The sequence below is a fragment of the Chanodichthys erythropterus genome, chromosome 21 (genome assembly GCF_024489055.1).
Source record: "Chanodichthys erythropterus isolate Z2021 chromosome 21, ASM2448905v1, whole genome shotgun sequence".
NCBI classification, from domain to species: Eukaryota; Metazoa; Chordata; class Actinopteri; order Cypriniformes; family Xenocyprididae; genus Chanodichthys; species Chanodichthys erythropterus.
This window is the reverse complement of record NC_090241.1, coordinates 10,587,971-10,609,650: the sequence shown is the minus strand read 5'-3', so window position 1 is coordinate 10,609,650 and position 21,680 is coordinate 10,587,971. Positions and strand designations below refer to the sequence as shown.

Here is a 21,680-nt window from a genome sequence, read left to right as displayed (position 1 = left end):
TATGGATTGAAAGATGTTGCTCTTTTCTTTTAGTATTTAGAGACATGAGAAAGGTCATATGCCAGCCGAGTGTTAGTCAATGAAATGTGTACGTATTGTTTAGGTAGAAAAAATGTTCTTTTCCTCGGGCCACCCTCGTTTAAAGCGATGGGGGTTTCGATTGTTTGTGAGTGAGTGGGGGAGAGAGCATTTCTGTCGGGTTTGTGATTGCTTATGTTGTGTTTGCAGGGGCGCTGCAGATCGAAAACAGCGAGGAGTCGGACCAGGGCAAGTATGAGTGTGTGGCAGTGAACAGCGCAGGAACACGCTACTCCGCTCCTGCCAACCTCTACGTCAGAGGTAAGATCTTCAACCAAATCCAAAACCCCATCCCGTTTCATCTTGATCTGCTCTTCATACAGGCTTCACCACTGCCAGAACAGGACCTGTCCCTCCAAAACTCACATTTCTCTTTAATCACCCATTTGTCTTAATAGAAACTGGGTTCTGCAGCGGAGAACTTCTCCATTGTTTCCCACACATGTTTCCACATATTTTATTTATTATAAATAGTAATGCACAGGTAAAGGCGTCCTATTATACCCTTTTATGAAGCCTTGATTTTGTTTTTAGGGTGTACTAGAATAAGTTTTCATGCTTGATTGATAAAAAAAAAACGCGTTATTTTTGCATATTTTACATTATTACAGCTCCTCTCTCCCCAATCTGGCTCAAACACCGTTTATTTCTGGTTTCGATGAAGCCCCTGCTTCTGAAAAACGAAATGTGTTCTGATTGGTTAGCTGGCCCAGTGTGTTGTGATTGGCACCGCTTAGCACGTGTTCAGGAAATGTCACACCCCTTCATAACAGTGAGTTCTGCTCAGATGTAAATATTGAGGATGCCATCAATTTCAAACCAATTCGAGCCTATTCAGACCCTGACAATGTTAACGAACAAGAGGATTGTGCAGGACGGATCTCAAGCACGGACTTCACAGTAGCGTTGTCAAAAGTACCAATTTCGCTACCAAGTCAGTACTGAAATTGTAAAAAATGTGACGCTTTGAGCGCTGTTGAACAGGTGCGCAATCAGAGGTGTTTGCGTATCCACTCAACAGTGCTCAAAGCGTCACATTTTTAAAATTTCAGTGCCGACTTGGTATCGAATGTGATTAGATGTGCCTTTGATTGGCTACAATGATCAACGCACAGGAGCGTTTGAAAGCACACGGACGTGTTTGAATTTTAAAGCGCTTTGAAAGCAGGAGTGTTTGAAAGCACACTCCCGCTCGGTGAAGAGCATCATTGATGTCTATTTACAACATGTTTTTGAAGCCTTGATCATTGTAGCCAATAACAGACATATCTGATGAGCGCGTGAACACAATGGCCAATCAGAGGTGTTTAAGAACCCACTCAACAGCGCTCAAAGTGTCAAGTTTTTAAAATTTCAGTACCGAATTGGTACCGTAGTTGGTACTTTTGACAACACTATTTCACAGGACGTTTCAGAGTGGTATGTTTTTTTGTAATTTTCTAATAGATTACAGATATGATGTTATCCACCATTTAATCACGTTTGTCGGAAAACTGTGGTCACAAAACCATGGATAATTTTCCTAAGGGGCGGTGAACAGTCTTACAAAAGCAAAAGCTTACAAAAGCTATAGTAAACACTACATCAATACTGTAATGTTTGTTAGCAGGCTAGTGGACTATATAAAACTTATAATTGGAACTGTTAATAGAAAACACAACTACTCCGCCTTTGGACAAACTTTTTCCAGGGTGGAAAAACAATGTCACTCGTCAAAAGTGAAAAAGCATATTAGGACCCCTTTAACAGTATTATATAAAATATACATATATATTTTGCTAAAACATTTTAGACTTTAAATTGCCACAAAGGCAATTTTGAGCAAATAAATCTTCGATTCAGTGGATCATTGAATCTTGAATCTATTCATTGAAATGGAAAGAACTGATTCACTTGAAATGAATCAAACTTTTTACTGTGAATTTTTTTCACTTTCTTCCTTCCCCAGGTTTGTTTATAGGTTTTAAGCCTTTACTGTGAAATTATAAGCTTATCTTTATGACTAATGTATTTTTTAAGAGCTTTTATATTCAAGATGATTATAGTTGACAGCTGAAAACTGTCATTACAATGATTATATTTTCATTATTTTTCCATTAATGATCTTTCAACATTTGTTTAGTATTGAATTGATTCTTGCAGAATATATTTGATAACTGTGCAGTAAACTGTGTAGACCACATCAAATGTTAGTTGTAAAGAGGTCAGCCTATCATAATAGATAATTTACATATAAAAGTCTTAAAGGTACAGTAGCAAAAAAACAGCCTATTTAATTAAAGTCAGATAGTGATTGAAGTTGATATTAAATTATTACACTTGCAGTGCAGAATATATTTTAAAATAGTAAAGAATATTAAATTAGATAAAGTATATTCTAATGCTGCTGGTCATGAAGGCTGGAAATGGTGTAGGTGTTGTCAGGGCATCAACGAAAGGACCGTGTTGAGACTTGCAGCTAGATTGGAGAATCCCATTGTGGAAATTCCCTCATTAATGTTGAGATCTATTACAGCAGGTTCAGAGATCACTAAACCCTTGTTTCAAAGAAAAACCTTTTTATTTAACTCCCACTTTTGCCTGGCAAGTGCTTAAAGACCACTTCAAATTCAGACCTTTAAATATGATGATACTTTGCTCTTTGATAATGTGTTTTGAATTTTGCGTATGAGTGTGTGTGCTTTCAATATGAAAGCAGGGGAAATGAGAACTAGAGACAAATCTTTGTCCATAAATTCTCCTGGTCTTCTTCCTCAAGCCCTCGACCAATCAGAGAGAAACTCATATAAATGATGCATCATGAAGATCATATCATGTGAATTCTCTCCGGAGCCCTTTGATCTTTACACAGACCACACACACTCTCAGGACGTGCCGTCTGATGAATGACATTTAATATATATGTATGAGTATCTGATGCTTTATGGTGAGAGAGAGAGAGAGAGAGAGAGAGAGAGAGAGAGAGAGAGAGAGATGTTCTCATTTTTTGTTAGCCCATGAATTTTTCAATGGTAGTGTCATACATTTATTGCTTTTCTGTTCAAGGATTTACTATTGATGTGTCTTCATAGTTAACTATGTGTATATGTGTATTATCTTGCACTGTTATTCTGTAACTAATGAGTAGGGCTGGACGATATAGCCCTTAAAAAATATACTGAATGCAATATTTTAGCATGGCTTACATCTCAATATTTAAGTACTTGCTTAAAAGGATGTTTTTTTGTTTTGTTTTTTCATTGAGAGTAATCATCAGTTTAACCAAAGAGTCATTGCAAGTAAACTCAAAATGCTTAAAGCAAGAAGTAAAGTACAGTAAAAATGTTAAAGTTAAAAAATAATTAGGAAATGTTTTTCACAAAGGTTTTCACCAAATGAATGAGAAGAATATTTAATCAGTTTTATTTATGTATTATATTTTATTCTATTTATTATAAATAGTAATATACATTAAACAGTATTTGCCTAGGTATATATGTTTACTAAAAAATTGCCACACAGGCGCTTTAATGAACATTTTGATCTAATGAATCAATGAATCATTGAATCTATTCATTGAAATGGACAATTTGAAAGAAATGATTCACTTTCCAACTGTTTTTCATACTGAGATTAAATGAGTAATGGTACAAAGCCAATTTCATATTGCCAACAAAATAATATTGCATATATTGTAAATATTCAGTATATCACCCAGCTCTACTAATAAGGATATTTTCTGTATGCCGTGATGTGGTTTTGTTCTTGTTTATAGTCTAACTAGAGTCTCTCTACAGGTGTGTAAACTTCACTGACACACACGTACATCTAACAGATCTCTTCTGAACGCTGTGTGTGGGCCTGTGTGTGTTTAAGTGCACTTCCTCACCCTCTCTCTTCTTTTTTACTCTAATTTCTCTGTCTTTTTTCTTTGGGTTCAACTGCAGTGAGTAGGTGTTTACACCTTTTATCACTGTATAAGAGAGTGATCATTCCATAAGTGCTTATCCTTTCATGTGAAAGATGTGTGCGTATTCACTCTCATTCCCATGTGCCTTATCACACTGAGACACTCAAGCACTGTTGAGGGTCCTGCATCATGCTTCTTCTGTGTTTGTTTGTTTCTTTGTTTGTGTGTGTGTGTGTTTGTGCCTTTGTAAATTTAGGAGGTTTAGGCAGAACAATGTAAAAAAAAAAAAAAAAAAAAAAGATTTTCTTATGTACTTTTTGTCTTGTTTTCTAAGGCAAATATCTAAGCATTCTTAAATCAAGATACATTTACTTGAGAAGCAAAGTGACAGACTACATTATATAGTCTCTGTCAGAATTTGTGATTTTGACTCCAAAACTGGACATGAAAACAAGAAACATGTCAGACTACACATTGCTTCCAGACTAATCATCGCTTTCCATCTTTAATGTCATGTGTGATGTCATCGAGAAGGTGGAACCAGACTTCCAGAAACGAACGTGAAGAAACAACGGCTACTGAAGTGGCGTGTTAGCTTAATGCTAATTCCAGTACTCACTGGGTTGCTGAAGAACCTCGGCTATTGTTCGCCAGCATTTTTTAATTTTTTTTTTCACTTTGTGGTGGCTGTCCCTCGAGGAAACATCATACAGGCAGAAGTGTTGTTGCCAAAGCTCCACAAACCTTTCCTCCATTGCATAATTCCACCTAGCAGCACCAATACCATCGTCTCTGTTTCGTTGTGTTTCTATGTTTGAAAGCTGTGTACGGAAGAGCTTCTGTTCTCCTATTGGTCAGCGTCACAGATGTGACGGAACCCATCGTGAAAGACAGAAAAAAATTAAACATGCTAGTTTCTCTGAAGATTGCAGACGCAGCATCGTTTGTTGTCCACTATGACACATTATAAAAGATAAAAACTCAATTCAAAGGGAAATGTTTATTTTTCTGACCCCACTGACAGAAATTTGTTAATTTTAAGCATAAACTCGCTTACAATTTTATACATTTTTCAGAAAGCAAGACATTTTGCTTCTCAAATAAATGTCTTGATTTAAGAATGTTTAACATAATTGTGATGAAAAATAAGACAAAATTCTAAGAAAATAATTTTTTTGCAGATTGCAGATACTATATGTTACTTAATTCATTTTTTGTGCACATATGTGTACATAAAACAATTCATAACATAGTGGGGGGTTTTTATTCTACAAATGCAAAATGTTTTCTTGTAGGATAGGGTTTGGGTTAGCCTATAGTAATTATAATTTGTTACTGAGGTTAGTTACCACCACACTAATGAAAGATTGCATGTTAAGTATACGCTTGCAATGTATCAACATTCAAATTTGACCTATGTTATGCATAATCTGTCATAAAATACACATTGATTTTATAATACAAGAAATCTAGAAATGAATGGATGCACGAGTGTTTTGGTGCTGTTACTGTCTCCATGTTCTCATCTCTCTTTTATGGATAAGCAGAATATTTGCCTGTTTTACTCTCTCTGTTTCTCCTTGTCTTCCTCCTGCTCTCTTCTCTTTTGTTTCCCTTCCTCCATCTTCATCGCACCCTGCCATCCAAAATCAATCCACTCCTCACTCTCAGACCAGCGGGAAGGTGCGTTCTTTTCACTATCTCTCCTCCTACGCAGAGGGTCGGCGGATGGGAGGCGTCGCGCGTCCCCCTGCTGGCAGCTCCTGCCCTGTCGTGTACCAGTCTCTCTGGAGCTCTGCTCTACCTGAATCTCTGACACTGTCCTCTCCCTTCCAAACCCATGCATGCTGCTGGCTGCATTACATTTCAGCCTGGTCTTCTTCTTTATGTTGCATGTGTCAGAACTGTGGATGTTATGTTGTTTTCAGACATTTGTGGTGTAAAAAAAAGCCCTAAAGCAACTTCATGGATCTTTTAGGCTGTTTTCACACTTCGATTGCTCGGTCTGAACCTGAGATCAATGCATTGTGTTTTTTGGCTCCAATCCGTGTTTTTTTTTGTTTAAAAAATGGAAACCAATGTTCAGCTTTTCAGTCATGCTTTTGTTTAGTTTTTTTGCTTGATTACATTCATGCCAATTGCAAATTGTACTGAAGTCCGTACAAAATATCCATCTGGCTGTTTTTTTTTAATTAAGTCAGTTTGTTTTTTGTTTTAGTTTGATTTGCTTTGTATTATTTGGCTTTGAACAGCAGTACTGAGTACTAGTGGCAACAGTTTATCACTAAAACAGAGTAATGACTCTTTACATTTGTACTCGTGTTTTTGTTTCTTTGGTTTTAACTACTAATGCACAGAATGACACTTGTGTCTAATATCTGCTGTGGTTGCATCGCAAAAGATGGGAAGAGTTGAAGTGTGAAAACAACTCTTGAGTCATGTGAATTTCTTTGTGGATTGGTTCGTAATAAGTATTTTTGTGCACTTGTTTACAGAAGTTTTTCTTGTGTGCACGCTCATGAATTGTAGGCATTTTGTACAGCATAATCTGGTATGTTTGCGAAAACAGAGGATAGCAACTTCATTCTGTCTAAATGAACAGGATGATTTGCTGTTGTTCAAAGCGTGAACTCAGAGGTCAAAGAACAATCGGAGGAATCCATCCTTAGCTTAGCGGATCAGACCTGTTTATATACCAGTTCAAATTTCAAAGATGGCAGCAATCCCCTGTCTGTTCTGCTCTTCTCCTTTTTCAGAGGGCCCGCTCTGTTACGCCAGTGAACTGCCAGAAAGCCTTTTGAGCTCTCAAGTATTTAAGCTGGCTAAAGCAGCTTTCATTGTTTATTTTGGAATCAGCCATTTGGTGAGGACTTCCGATGTGGAGAACAATACAAACAGACAGCAAATAAGATGGCAGCAAAGCAAAAGAGGTTTTCCTTTCAGCATTGTTTGTTTAAAAGAGAGTCATTATCCTTCCAAAAAACCCGAAGTGGTTGAACCCAGGATTTCTGTACATTATCGCTGAAAAAAGTTTAATTTAGACAAGAACATTGAATGACATTGACAAATTAGCTTTTTCACTTTGAAGTATGGAAACTTGAGGAAAATAAAAACAACACTGTCAAAGAATGTTGGTCTTCCAGGACTTACAGCACTGCAAAATTAGTTTCAGTTAACAAAAGAAAGAGTTACAGCTGGGCGTAAAAGAACCACTAAGAGGTTTTTTGGATTAATCTCGCATCTGGGTCATATTAATTAAACACATTTTCGACATCTCCCAAAAAATTGTGTTGCATAAAATAAACTCAGAAAAGTACCATGTTGTATTTCAACTGTAATTTAAAATAATAATAATAAAAAAATATTATTTTTGTGCGCTTAATTGTCATGAAATGTCACAGTGCAAAAAAAAAAATAATAATAATAACATTAATTATGGATTTTTTTATGTTTTTTGGAAACCATCTAGGTACTGTACTATTGCTTTAAAAGTCCAGAAAACAGTACACTCATCTGAAGAGCCTTATTTAACATCAAGAATTTTCAAATAACCACATAGCCATCAATTGTTCTTAATACGGAGGTTCTGGTTGGGTTAACACGTCCCAGGTATTGGCCGCCATTTCTAGGTCACTCCGATCTCTCTGCTAGCGATCTCTTCAGGTCTTAATTGTGTTAACGCATGCTTCACTTTATGTGGCCTTGGGCGAGATATCTTCAGCTCTGTTCTACATTCTCCCTCACTGACACCTGCAGAGCACATATGAGACATTCCAACATAAATAATCCCCATCTTAGTTTTGAACTCTCTTGTCAGTTATACAAAACATTCATGTATCTGTTCAGTAAGTTCACCCAAGTTTTGTCACTCAAGTCAGTATGGAATAAATGGAGAAAATCTGCTGGCCATAAATATTTCTTACTGTCCAGGAAACTATTTTGCATTATTTTAGAAAAACTATAACTTAAAAAATGATCTGATCTCCTGTCTTTATCTATATTATTTTTTGTAGAGTTGCTTATATCAGTATATGTTGTAGTTCCTAATAAAGCCAGCCAAATGGTTGAACAAAAAACGACTCTCAATTGGCATTCGGTGACTGTTCATTTTGGACCCTGAGTTCACGTTTCTCTTTTGGCTTGTTCATTCTCCAGTATTTGTATAGGACTCTGTAAAGCACAGCTTTGATGCTGATTAGAGACAGATTCTCCTAATCCACCTTAGACCAGAAGATTTACAACAAGTTGACAGTCCAGAAAATGGTTCAAATGTAGAGATGTCCTTCCCTGACAGCAGAAACATTGGCAGGATCAGGAGTTTGCTTGTTGTGGAATCCCTCTCTGATCACAGCTTGTTACAGAGGGTTATCCAATCATGTATTTTTTTTTTTTTTTTTTTTTTTCTCCTATTGATCAGACAAAGCTAAAATTGGATTCTTTGCACTATTTTGTACATTCTTTGATGCGTTTGTTTGGGTTATTTTTTATTTATTGGTGTTTTAGTCTATAGGTCACACATGCATGCTCTGTTGACTGTCACTGATGTTTGTTTTTTAGCTTGCATGGCCATTGATGTGCTTTGGATTGTATGTTTGTGCGTGTGTGTGTGTGTGTGTGTGTGTGTGTGTGTGTGTGTGTGTGTGTGTGTGTGTGTGTGTGTGTGTGTGTGTGTGTGTGTGTGTGTGTGTGTGTGTGTGTGTGTGTGTGTGTGTAGGTGTGTGTGTGCATGTGTGAAATTGCTTGTGCACTGAATAAAGCCCAGCTACCTCCCTCTCCCTCAATCACCTCCCCATTAAAGCAATGCAGCTCCTCAAATCTGCTCTCTCTCTTCAAATTGCATGTATGTGTTTGTCTGCATGTCTAACTGCAAGCTTTCATTGCTCTGTTAACACCTCCAGCAATACTTCCCATGAGATCAGTGACTAATATCAGTTCCGCCCATTCTCTAACCTCACCGCGGCCACTGAGATCGCTCACGCCGGTCTGTTTTACTAGCCAGCAGAGACTTCTCAAACTTTTTTAACAACCTCTAACTGAGAGAAACTCTTGCCATCATGTCGTGATCATCCCTCATGTCCATGGGTAACATCATCCTCTCTATGTACAGTGACTAACGTGGATTAATGTGATGTCTCTCTTACACTCTTACACCTGCAGGCATTCCTGCTCAACTAACAAACTTAATTCAGTCTCAAATGTCCAAACTCTGCGCTCATCTCTCAAAGATGACGATCATTCTGGCCGCCCCTGGCCACGGCCAGTACAGATTAGACACCCAGACACCATAAGCACAATTTGCTCAGTGTTTACCTGACTTGAGTCAATAGATTTTGCAATAAATATTGATTTACTGTTCCTGGACCTCAGCAATATGTTCAAATTACACAAACAGTGAAACATTATATGGTTAAGAAACAAAGCATCATAACCAAGCACTTTTGTCTTATCTAACCACTGTTATGCAAGACGTTTATCAGTTCTTCAATTAGTTTTCATTTTTGTTGCATTGCATTATATAGCTCCAATCACAGTGGAATCTAATTGGTTGAAAGTCTCACTCTACACATTTGATTGGCTGTGTTTTTTTCTTTTTTTTTCTTACTGCACATATTATTTTACTTTCAGCAAGGACACATTTGTCACATCGCACTTGGTTTGGACACGTGTTATGGGTAGTTTGAGTTTGCAGTATTTTCTTATAGAGAAATCTCACCCGATAATGTAGAAAATGAATACTGCACCCTAATAAAGCACTTAAAATGTATGTGTGAGAAAGAGATGTCTGGAGTTTCTTGTTGGGTGGTAGCTAGTTCTCTACTTTCCAGAAATTGCATTCAAGTCAAATAAATACTGAGCATTTGTAATCCTTCAGCCCCATACTTTCCACATTTATCCGCAATAATTTCCTATGTTTGGAGATGAGCAGGTAATGACAAGGAAATAAACAGGTAATGTTCAGATTTGGAAGTGAGTTGGAGTCTCTCAGAAGTGAGACTTGTTTATCCTTAAAATATAAGCAGATGTCTGGCCACAGAGCTCCCTGTTAAACTCAGCTGCCATCTGCAAACTATTTCACTTTATATACGGAGAGACATTATAAAAGAAAGGTTTATTAGCAGTCTCTCTGTGGACACTCTCAGACGGCTGCTTCCATGAAGTCTACAGAAAATGCTGCTCTTTTATGGGAGCTCTGCAGATACTGAGTGTATCTTCAGTGGACAGGAGGGTTTGGCTTTGGCTGTACACCAACTAAATGTGTGTAAAGGGTCACAATCTTCTGCTGTCAAATTTCTTGATCCAAGTTAGATGCATTTCTTTGCAAAAAAAAAAAAAATAATAATAATTAAATTTAAATAAATAAAGTTTACAGTATTACTTCTGAGCTTTGTTGTGCTATCAATACACAAATGAGGCGTTTGCATTTTTTTTTTTTTTTTTTTTTACAAGAAAGAATTTCCAAAATGAACATTATCTTTAAAAAACAAAGCTATAAAAATAATGTCCTGTTATGATGGTGTAGAAATTTATAAATGACTGAATTCTGTAGAAAATTCAGTTAAATCTGACTTTTCAGAGTCTGCGTCCCAGTTTATTTCTATGAAACGATAAAGGAAATGTGTGCTGCACTGCTAAGCTCAGTCACATTGATGAGAAAGTCTAAAGTTCAAATGTGAGACGTGATGTTCGCCTGTCTGCGTCTCTTTGAGGTCCTGATCTGTCTGTCAGTCCAAGATAGTGTGACAGGGACCTGCAATGTAGAAAAAAAGCATTGCACACCTCAGTGATACTGGTCTTAAGAAATGATTTTGTGACCAGTTTTGGTTGAGGTTGCTCTTTCTCTGCATTTTTACTGTGTATTTGTGATGCAAAGAGAGATATTACATTGAGTTAATTTAGTGGCATAACAGTAAATAGCTTGCCAGCACTTTGAAATGAATTAAATTTGATGAGAAAATAAGGAGACTCGACTATAGAGCCACAAAATCCTTGAGATGCATTTACTGTCAAAAACAGACTCTTATATGGTGAATGTTTAGAATATTAAGGCTCTCAGCTCTATTCCCTTGATTTAGTTTAGCATTTGTCCTTCAGTCAGAGAGCTAATTAATATTTTATACCTCTCATATTTTCAAATAAACACTCTGTATCCTAAAGGTCAGTGGTATATATCCAGAGCCATGCCTGAAACATATTCTCTGCCTTCCTGTATCTGCATTCTGCTTATAACATCATCTGCGCTCCTCCAACAGTACGGCGAGTTCCGCCACGTTTCTCAATCCCGCCCACCAATCACGAAGTGATGCCGGGCGGCAGTGTTAACCTCACCTGCGTGGCGGTGGGCGCTCCCATGCCCTACGTGAAGTGGATGAAGGGTGAACAGGAACTAACCAAAGAGGAGGAGATGCCCATTGGCCGAAATGTGCTGGAGCTCACCAACATCCGCCAGTCGGCTAACTACACCTGTGTGGCTATATCCTCCCTGGGTATGATCGACACCACAGCTCAGATCACGGTCAAAGGTAAGAGACGTTTAGACTCAGGATCTACTTCATCTTCACTCCACAAAGGACAAATGTTTTGGAGTAAACATTTTAATTTGCTTTTCAGAAACAGTTATTTTCATATATAGCAATAATATTTGTGAAAATCTTTGCTTGGTAACATTAATTTAAAGAAATGAATTGCCTTTTTTTAATCATTGTCCCCAAGTGATCCATACAGCTAGCATTGTGTACTTAAAGTTTGTGATTATCTGTGATTATCTAGACGGTAATAAACAAAGCTGCTCTAATCAGATTTGAGGCTGGGCCCTGTAATGTTGAGAGTGAAATCTCATCAATAACACACTCATGGGGATTCCCACCGACCCAGACAGACAGCGCATGCAATCACCTCATCAATGTTTCATCAGAACTGAAATGTGATGAGCGGTGCTCACTCCTTTTTTCCGCCTTGACAGAGTGAACAAAATCTCTGCGCTCCCAGTGATCATTAAGGATTATTTTAGGGCTGTCGCGTGATAATGAATCTATTCGAAACATTTAATTGTCCCAAATTTATCATGTTAAACACTTGCGTGAAAGAGCGCATTCTCAGTACTACTAGTCTGTGAAATCCAGAAAGAGGAAACTCAACTGCACTCTGTTGTTGTATATGTCGTTGTTGCTTACTCTAAAGGGTTTAAAGATGACATTCGTTTTGATGTGTGTATTGAATGTTTAATAGAACTAAATATATTTGGTTGAATATCTCTGAAATGTATAGCATTGACTGTAGAGAGGAACAAGCTGTTAGCTGTCAGTCAGTAACTTGTGTGCGCGTGATGCACAGCGGTCGCGCTAATGGTTTATACGTGCTGCGTGCTTCAAAATGTAGATCTGTATGCAGGTGCGAGGTACTGTATCTGAACGAAATACATATACTGTACCTCTCTCACTTTTGCTTACGTGCCAGCGTTTACCCCTTGCCATAGGTTGCTGACCCTTGTGCTAGAATCATAACAGCCGGACAGTACAGGCAAGCACAATTTTAATGAGCATATTCTTACAAAATGTACTGTGTTACTGTACTGATTCTTCTGAGCTCTTCATTAGTCAGTGAAACAGCAATCGTTTATTGGTGTACTTAGGGAAGTGTTCAAAATAAAGAATTTAGAGCAGCAGTCAAAGAGAATTTGAGCTTGATTCAGGCAAATGAGTTGAGTTACAACATTAGCATTGATTAAAGCTGAGTGAATCATTTCTACAGTGTTGAGTTTATCTGGCAGTGGGTATTTCTCATCTCTCTGCTGTGCTCTGCCGTTTGCCGTCATGCGTTATCATGTCAGCTGAGGTTAATATCATGTGTTTTGGGATTTCTTGATCTATAGCAGCTACTGGGATTTAAGCCACAGGTTTTGGTGTGTTGTTCTATCCTTTTCCGTACTGCTGCTGCTAATTCAAGGTGATCTGTTTGGATTCTGACAGCTGTCCAATCGCATATTGCACAAAAGTTGTTTAGAGTCACTAATTTATGAAAATGCAGGTATTTTTCTCACCTGTGGATATATGATGAGCTGACCCACCAGTCTATGATATCGAGTCGACACAGAATAATCATAATACTAGTGTTTAACAAAGCATATTTTTCTACATTTTATGTCAAATGCCAGGTCATCACCACATATCTACCCTGAGAAATGTCACATATTTGCATTCATTTGGCATATGTTAGAATTTCAGAACATGTGATTTAGTAGCAAAAACACTGAGAAGACATTTAAAATGCAAAGACTAAAAAGGCCTGCATAGTGTATTTCTCTTTGATTTTTATCATCTAACATTTGATGCACATTTCAGCTTTATTTCAGTTACAAAAACCATTTTAATAGTTTTAGTTTTACAGAGTTAACAATAACAACAGTGATTTGAACACTATCATTATAAGGCCTATTTATAGGTTTAGTACCTATAGGTCTAGGGTTTTTGCAGACATCACAGTGACCTGTAGCTATCAGATAGGAGCTGTCTATGATATCTGTGCTGTTGATCCGTGTAACTGTTATGAAACTGTTTTTGACAAAAAATTTGCAATCAAAAATAAATTTGCTTGAAAACTCTCCTGACAGCTCCATAACATTAAAACAGCTCTATATAATATAAGATAGTGACTGACTAATTATTTAAAGTGTATTCTTTATTGTGTTATGATCTTGCATTATTGTTCATTATTTACAGTTATGTTTGTACTGTGATGATGATTGGATTTATAGGTAAGAACTGTAATTGTTCAGATTGAGAATTTATTCAAAGCATTTGATATTACTGTGTGTTTTAAATAAAAATCTAATAATGAAATTAAATAATGCTACTTAATTGAACAAAAGCATGTGTTTCTGTAGTGTTTCTGTAGTGTTTGTTGTATAATTTGCTGTTAAAATATTGAGCCTGTATTCACCTTAATTAATTAAAGAAAACACGTCGCACTGCCCTTTTTGGGTCACTCTAGATCGAGAATAGTTCCTGTAGGGCCACAGCCCTGCAGAGTTTAGCTTCAACCTTAATTAAACGCACCTGATCCAGCTAATTAAGTCCTTCAGGCTTATTTAAAAAATTACAGGTATGTGTGTTGGAAATAAACTTTGCAGGGATGTGGCTTTCCAGGAGTTTTGCACCCCTGCTCTAGATGTTCATGCACATTTGCCTATATTATTCCTGTAGTGTCGATGAACTTAATATGTTTGTTTGTCATTCTCAGCTCTGCCCCGGCCCCCAACCTCTCTGATTGTCACGGAAACTACCGCCACCAGTGTAACTCTAACATGGGATTCCGGCAACCCCGAACCCGTATCGTACTATGTGATTCAGTACCGGGCCAAAGTCTCAGACAACGGTTTCCAGGAAGTGGATGGAGTTGCGTCCACGCGCTACAGCATCGGTGGGTTGAGTCCTTACTCTGAGTATGAATTCCGTGTCATGGCGGTCAATAACATCGGCCGCGGGCCGCCCAGCGGGTCGGTAGAGACACGGACCAGTGAACAGGCCCCCTCGTCTCCTCCTCTGCGTGTTCAGGCCCGGATGCTGAGCGCCACGACCATGCTGGTGCAGTGGGAACCTCCCGAAGAGCCCAACGGACAGATACGAGGATATCGAGTGTACTATACGTCCGACTTGCATTTCCCACTCAGCACATGGCAGAAACACAACACAGAGGACAGCAGCCTGACCACTATCTCAGGCCTGGTACCTGACATCACGTACGGCCTCCGCGTGCTGGCGTTCACCTCCGTGGGAGACGGCCCACCCTCGGACATACTGCAGGTTAAAACACAGCAAGGAGGTGAGATGTGTGCTTATATAATACATTCAGGGCTTGACATTAACACCCTCCAACCCGCCAAATGCAGGTGGATTTCAGAAGTGGCATGTACCACAGTCACTCCTACTAGCCATTTATATATAAGCCAAGTTTATATATAATTTTTTCAGTTGTAATTAAAAAAGGTATCTGAAATAATAAACTAAATGCAATGTAGTGTTGTGTAGTGTAAATGCAATGTAGTGTTGTCAAAAATATCGATTTTCCAATACATATCAGTACTGAAATATCTGAAATGCTTCCAATACCAGCTGCGCTTTCTCGCTCTCTTGTGATCTCTCCGACAGCGAGTTGACACACAAACTCAACTCGCCTCACTCACTCGTTTCATTTGCTCCAGATGAATATTATTGGTGTTACAGGGCTTGAATTTTGGCATGGGATTGTGCATATCACACAAAATAGGACTCATTCCCGCTGGTTCTGTGCTCACATCCAAAGTGCTTGCACATAAAGCCGCCTCTCAGTGTTAAATTTCTTTTTTGCTGCTTATTGCGCTTAAACAGTCAAATAAATGCAAAATAATTTCTTGGCAAGTATTCACTTAAACACAGTCAGTTATGTTTTAAGTGAACATAAACAGTTGAAAAAGAAAACGCATATAGAACAGTATAATGGATTGTGTGTATGAGATAATATTAAAAATATCTATATGGCAGTTTTTCGCCATGGTATCGATGTCAAAATTGTGGTAAGTGAAAATGCTAAGTGGCTAGTAACTTTGGAAAACCACTAGCTGGTGAGCAAAAAAGTTAATGTCAAGCCCTGAATACATTGTATTTATTTTTTGCTAGGGGTTCGACGACCTCAGATTTTTTAAAAGTTAACTGTTATGTAATTAATGTCAAGTCGACATCAACTAATCGCTGATGATGTCATTAATAAAAACACAAAAGATGGGAATTCTTTGCAACATGCCACAGTTTGCAACTAGAGGCTAAAGTTTGTGAACAAACTTTGATGTTGGCTTGAGAAGCCTGAACCTCAAGCCCGGACTCAAACTAGGGTCGCCTTGTGCACAGCTGTGGCATATATCACAGTGTAGCCCAAAAAGACTATTGCCCCTACATAACAACTTATTTTCTATCTGTTTTTTTTTTTGTTTGTTTGTTTTTTTTTTCATTCTGAATCTGATATAGTTAAATTAGATTACGTTTATTTGGATGCATTAGTGAGAGAGTGATTGCATGTGTCAATTAGTTCTACCTGTGCAGCATCTCTCTAGTAATAGTGAAGCTGTGGGTTTTAGTTAATTCAAAAACTAGTCACATGTGATCCTGAATGCTTCTGTGTGTGCGCAATCTGCATGTGATGTACTGTCTGTATGTCTGTATGTAACAATGTCGCAGCGCATTAGTTTAGAACGGCCATTAATCTGCACATACATTAAACTGCATACATGCATTCACCTGATCAATATTGAGTATCCAGATTTCAAAAACAAACATAACTTGTGGAGCACTCTCAGAGTATGCATTTATTTGTCATTTTAACCAATGGAAACGGAACGTAGAAGTGGACTTCAATGTTTTTTATGCTGTGGCCCCCTCTATAGGACAGCATTAGTATTACAGCCAAAGTAAATTTATGGGATTTTTGGGGAGTTTTCATTGTAATTTATACGAAAACCAAAGTCTGAACAGTTAGAAAAGATATAGTACATTAAGTCAGAACAGTATGAATGCAAGGTGGCCATGTTGTTGGTGTCAGAATCACATGATCAGTGACTTGTCGACATCAAGCTTAAAACATGGCATGGCAGAGCATTAAAGTCATTAAAAGTATAAAAGCATTAATAGTCGACTAGTCTGTGCAACCCCTAGTATGTGCTGAGAAAAGACTCCAAATGAAGATAATGCAAAATCACAACAAAAGATGGCTTCAAAAATCAATATGTAAGGGATAATACACTCTTTGAAGATGTTCTATATAGAAACTTAAAGGGATCTGTGAGGCATATCATATACAGAACTATTTTAGGGGCTCCCATCATGGGATCATTTTATGGATTTAGTTTTATTTAATTTAGCTTTAATTCATTTTTAATTTTAATTCAATTTTATTAATTAAACAGCCCGTAAACAAACTTTATCACTAGAAAAAAAAAATTGTAACCCATGAAATATGAAAGTATTATGTAATCATTTAAGACATTTCTCCGTATATAGAACCCTTTTTTTTTTTTTTTTTTTTTTTTAATTAAGTCAAGTACCCTGGGGTTGTATATAGAATCCCATTGAACCTTTTTCTAAGATTGTATATCCATCCAGTTGGGGAGTGATGTACATTCCCCTGCTTATTACATGGCTACTTGCCACTTAAGTAAATAATTAGACACAAAAAAAAAATAATTTGAGTTCAAATATTTTATTAGCTCATTAATCGCAAAGCATCCCCAAATTAAAACAGTTCCTAGAAATCAGCTTTGAGCCTAGACGAATCAATCAATCAAATGGATATTTAAGGAATAATAGTTATTGCACAGCTTTTCACCACATAATATGACAGGGAGATGAAATATTGATTTGAGCAGAAACCCTTTTAAAATCTTACTTGTTTACAATCTTATAATCCAGTACAGTGTACAAAACAATCATTCTAGCAACAAGATGAACACTTGAACAGTATTATTATAGTTTCATTTTACAGTAAATACAGTCAATAAGATGGCACCAGCTGTGTTTGAATGAAATGAGAGAAAGCAGTGTGATATGAGAGACATGGCCTTAGATGGCCAGATGAGTGTCATGATACAGCGTTGCTATTGACAGTGGTCATTATTGGGGAATATCTGACCTTGGAATGTTGCGATTTACCAATCAGACTCAAGCATTTCAGAGAGCTGTGTAATATATTGTGTGCTTTAAGTGTTTAGTAAGACAAACTACATCTCTGACTGCAGTGCCGGCCCAGCCCACTGGTTTTGAAGCAGAGGCAGAGCTCGACACTCGAATCATGCTGTCATGGCTGTGGCCCGTCCAGGATCAGATCACCAAATATGAGCTCACATACTGGGAGGCTGACTCTGACAACAACAAGGTATAAGGCAGAACACCGCTAAAATCACTGAATCTTTGTGTGTTTACAGAGGGTTCAGAATGGCATTGCTAGCATACTGAATGTAATATCTTTGCAGTTTGCAGTAGGTACACAGAATGCCAATTTTCTGGAAATCATTCCTGGATGACTTAAAGTATACAACATGAGCAAACTGTGTGGTCTGCTGTACCCTATAATAAAATGCAATCTTTTGAACACATAAGCTAAGTTTTTAAGATTGCTTTTTTCTTTTTTCTTTTTTTTTGTGGACTGACAAAAATAATAAAACTAAAATATTTATTTATTTTCACGAAAAAAATGCTTAAAAATGCAGTTACTATATTGATCATGTGACAACATCTTAGCAGTCTTGTTTTACTATTATTTATTTATTACTATTTTATTTTATATTCTCTTTTTTTTCATTTTAATTTGTTTTAATAACTGTTGTGCATTTATAATTTTTAGTACTTTTTCATATATTTCTGTTTTCTGTTTTATATTTATATCAGTTTTAGTTTGAATAATTATTAAGTGAATAATTATATCAGTTAAGTTTCTAATTTTCATTTACATTTATGTTTTGCAAATAATATTAATATTTTATTAATTTATTTCAACTTTATTTCAATTACCAACATTTTTATAGTCATAGTTTTAGTTAACAATGACAACACTGCAGTTTATTGCATACTACATAGTGTTTCGCATATTTTTTTAAATAGCAGCCACTATTCATTGTACACTGTGCAGTATGCAGTTTGCAGTACACTAATATTGCATTCTGAACATAGCCTATATGTGCATCTCACACTCTCTTTATCTTTTATCCATCCCAGCACCACATCACCTTCAACCCAGCTGGTTCATATGCTGTTGAAGGCCTGAAGCCAGACACACTCTACAAGTTCTCACTGGCCGCACGCTCTGAAATGGGGCTCGGGGTGTACACACAGCCTGTTGAGGCCCGGACGGCCCAGTCCAGTAAGTGCCTAACTCAAACTATAATCATCTCAAAGTTTGACCATTTCTTAGCAACTAAATACTGGCCTATTCACTCTGCTAAAGATGAGGTATGTTTAGTTTTAACCACCCCAACATTCCATATGTTTTCATTTGTATTTTGTTAACCATACAGCACCATATGACTTGCTTTTATGAAACATTCTTATATATATACAATTAGTGTATGTGTTTACAAACAAAATGCAAAGACTTGACCATCAAAAGCACAAAAATATTGTTGGAATATTTTGAACAATATGTTTGGTATTATGTAAAGTACATTGGTACACAGAACTCACAACAGTTTTTGGTTCAAGACACCTTGTCTAAGACTATAAGTGGTTTTGGGGAGGAAAACGTAAATGTTACAAAAGTACAGATTAAAATATATCACCTTTAACATGAACTAAAATGTTACTATTCAGTATAATATTACTTATCTCACCCTCTCGCCATACAAAAGACCCTGTGTTTTCCAGAGCAGAGCAGTGCTGACATTCGTTTCATACACATTTTAACTGCATCAAACCAGTTTTTGAGTGTCAAAAGCTCAGAAAGTTCTGGTTTCTGGTTCAGGGTCCATGTAGAGCTGCAGTGACCGTGGAGGTTGATACACGCTGATTGTGTGTGTTCTCTGTGGCATCAGAATGACGCAGGCGATACAGCTTAATCTCTGTCCTCATCTTCCTCCGTCTCCAGAGATATGGAATAAAGCTGAGATATTTATGACAGCTCCTCACAGAGATCTCCTGGTATTCAGAGCTATTTGTTAGACATGTCAGCTTTGAAAGGTTTGATCTTGGTTCCCATAGAAACAATGGCTTTTTCTTTCGTCTCTGAGTCTATGTTTTTTTTTTTTTTTTTGTCCTAGTGTCTCTGAGTCACTGTCCTCAAAGACCTGAGACACCAAAATCCCTCTTGTCTCTCACTCCCTTTATCTCTCTAATTCTGTGCCAGATTCTAGTGAGCTGCCTCACTGCTACATAGACAGCTACCTTCTAAGGGTTGGTTCACAAAGAACGCAGGTTAGTGGGAGGGGAAAAAAACAAGGTCTAAAGACACATTTTTTAAAAGTTTAACTTCTTTTAACTTGAGCGCAACGTTTTTAGAACACCATGTCATGCGTGAGATGCTGCAAAAGATGCAAGATGGGAGCGCAGTGGTCAAACACATCCGTCTAGCACTTGTTTACATAGAAAAACAATGGAAATGTAGCAAAGTGGAGTAGAAAAATACTTTATGTGTGAACAGCCCCTAAGGGAGCATGCTGACCCAACTTTAATGGAAGTGACTCATTTAAAACACTTTACATGTGTTTGAAGAATGTTTTGAAGAATGTTCAAAGTCTAGTCAAATCAAGTCATATTTATTTATATAGAGCTTTATACAATAGAGATTGTTTCAAAGCAGCTTCACATTAATAAGCAGGAAAATAACTGTTAATGTTGTACAAGTCATTAATTATGAAAGAAATTCGATTTCAGCTATAAAGCAGCTCTACAGAAGATCATATTGTCATTATTCAGCTCAAGTCAGTTTAATGTTGATTATATTCAGCAAAGTTAATGTCATTGTCCTATCCAGCTCAATTCAATTCAAATTTTGTTGTGTCAGTGCAATATCGACAATACACTTTATCATGCTTTTTGGGTGTTGTTGCTTAACAGCACTATGAGCTGAAAGAGCAGCATGAACATTTTTTAAAGTCGGCGTGAAACACAAGTTGCAATCGTCTTTTCTTCCCTGTTATGATGTGTATCAAAATGAAATGGCTTCTCAATTATAAAATGATTAATAATTGAAAAATCATCATTTAAAAAATGATGTGTAGATGTATAGATTATTAATAATAAACACTGTGTTGTATATAAAATTGTCATTTTATGATGACTTTAAAATTTAACATTTAAAAATACACATTTTTAAAGGAATAAATCATCCAAAAATGAAAATCATTTCAAATTCACTGGGTTTGACCTTTCACGCCTCTTAAAACACCTTTCCTCTCACTTCAGACTCTCTCATTACCAACTGCTCCTTTTCTTGCTGCCTTTAATACATTTTTTTCATTGTTCTTTGCTTTCTCTCTTCCTTATTTTCTCCTCAGTGACCGGTGCCTCCCTTCTGTCTTTTTTTGTTTCTTCACTTTTCTCTCTTCCTGTTGTATTTCATTCACACTTTCTTCTGCCGCAGGTGAGAAATACTCTCTTTCTGTTTCCTCACACTTCATTCTCTCTCAAACCGTGTGCTCAGTTTCTCATTTCCTTGTATTTATTCTTTTTCTCACTATATTTTTTCTTCTCAACTCCCTCTTGAATTTCAGATGTGTCCAGTGTCTCTCCTCTCTGTTGTTTTTCTCAGTCTCTCCCAGTTTAATCTTGTTTTCTCACCTATTTCTCATACCTTTTCCCACACTTTCTTAGTCTTTGTCTTTTCTCTCTTCATTTTCTCTCCTGGTTTCCTTTCTCCACAGGTGATGACCATCTTCTCTGATTCACACTCAGAAATGTGTTTCTTGTTCTTCTGTGTGGAGTCAAACCTTCTCCTATTTTATTTATTTATTTTTTTCAGAAGACATTTTTTTGCCTGCTCTGCTGAACAAAACACAGGAGCGAAATCGTTACCATATCTTCATAGTGCTGGATACATACATACACCATCTCTTTTATCATTTCAGAAAAGCCAATATGTTATGTCTGCTGCTGCTTATATCAGAATCAAGTATTCCAGAGAGCTGTGTAATAATAATCCTACTGTATATTGTTTTAGTTTGCCTTGTTCTCAGGACAGGATAGGCAGGGATTTTCTGTGA

General features: G+C 37.1%; 1 protein-coding gene across 6 annotated transcripts in view; it reads left to right on the top strand.

Annotated features, from left to right (window-relative positions):
• Nucleotides 1–21,680, top strand: part of ptprfa (protein tyrosine phosphatase receptor type Fa) — a 274,429-nt gene that overhangs the window by 172,614 nt on the left and 80,135 nt on the right. For all 6 annotated transcript variants that reach the window (XM_067374744.1, XM_067374747.1, XM_067374746.1 and 3 more), the window contains 5 exons: nt 229–339; nt 11,218–11,487; nt 14,204–14,785; nt 17,727–17,863; nt 18,703–18,847. In XM_067374744.1, the coding sequence (XP_067230845.1) occupies nt 229–339; nt 11,218–11,487; nt 14,204–14,785; nt 17,727–17,863; nt 18,703–18,847 (1,245 nt within the window). The remainder of the gene's footprint in view (nt 1–228; nt 340–11,217; nt 11,488–14,203; nt 14,786–17,726; nt 17,864–18,702; nt 18,848–21,680) is intronic.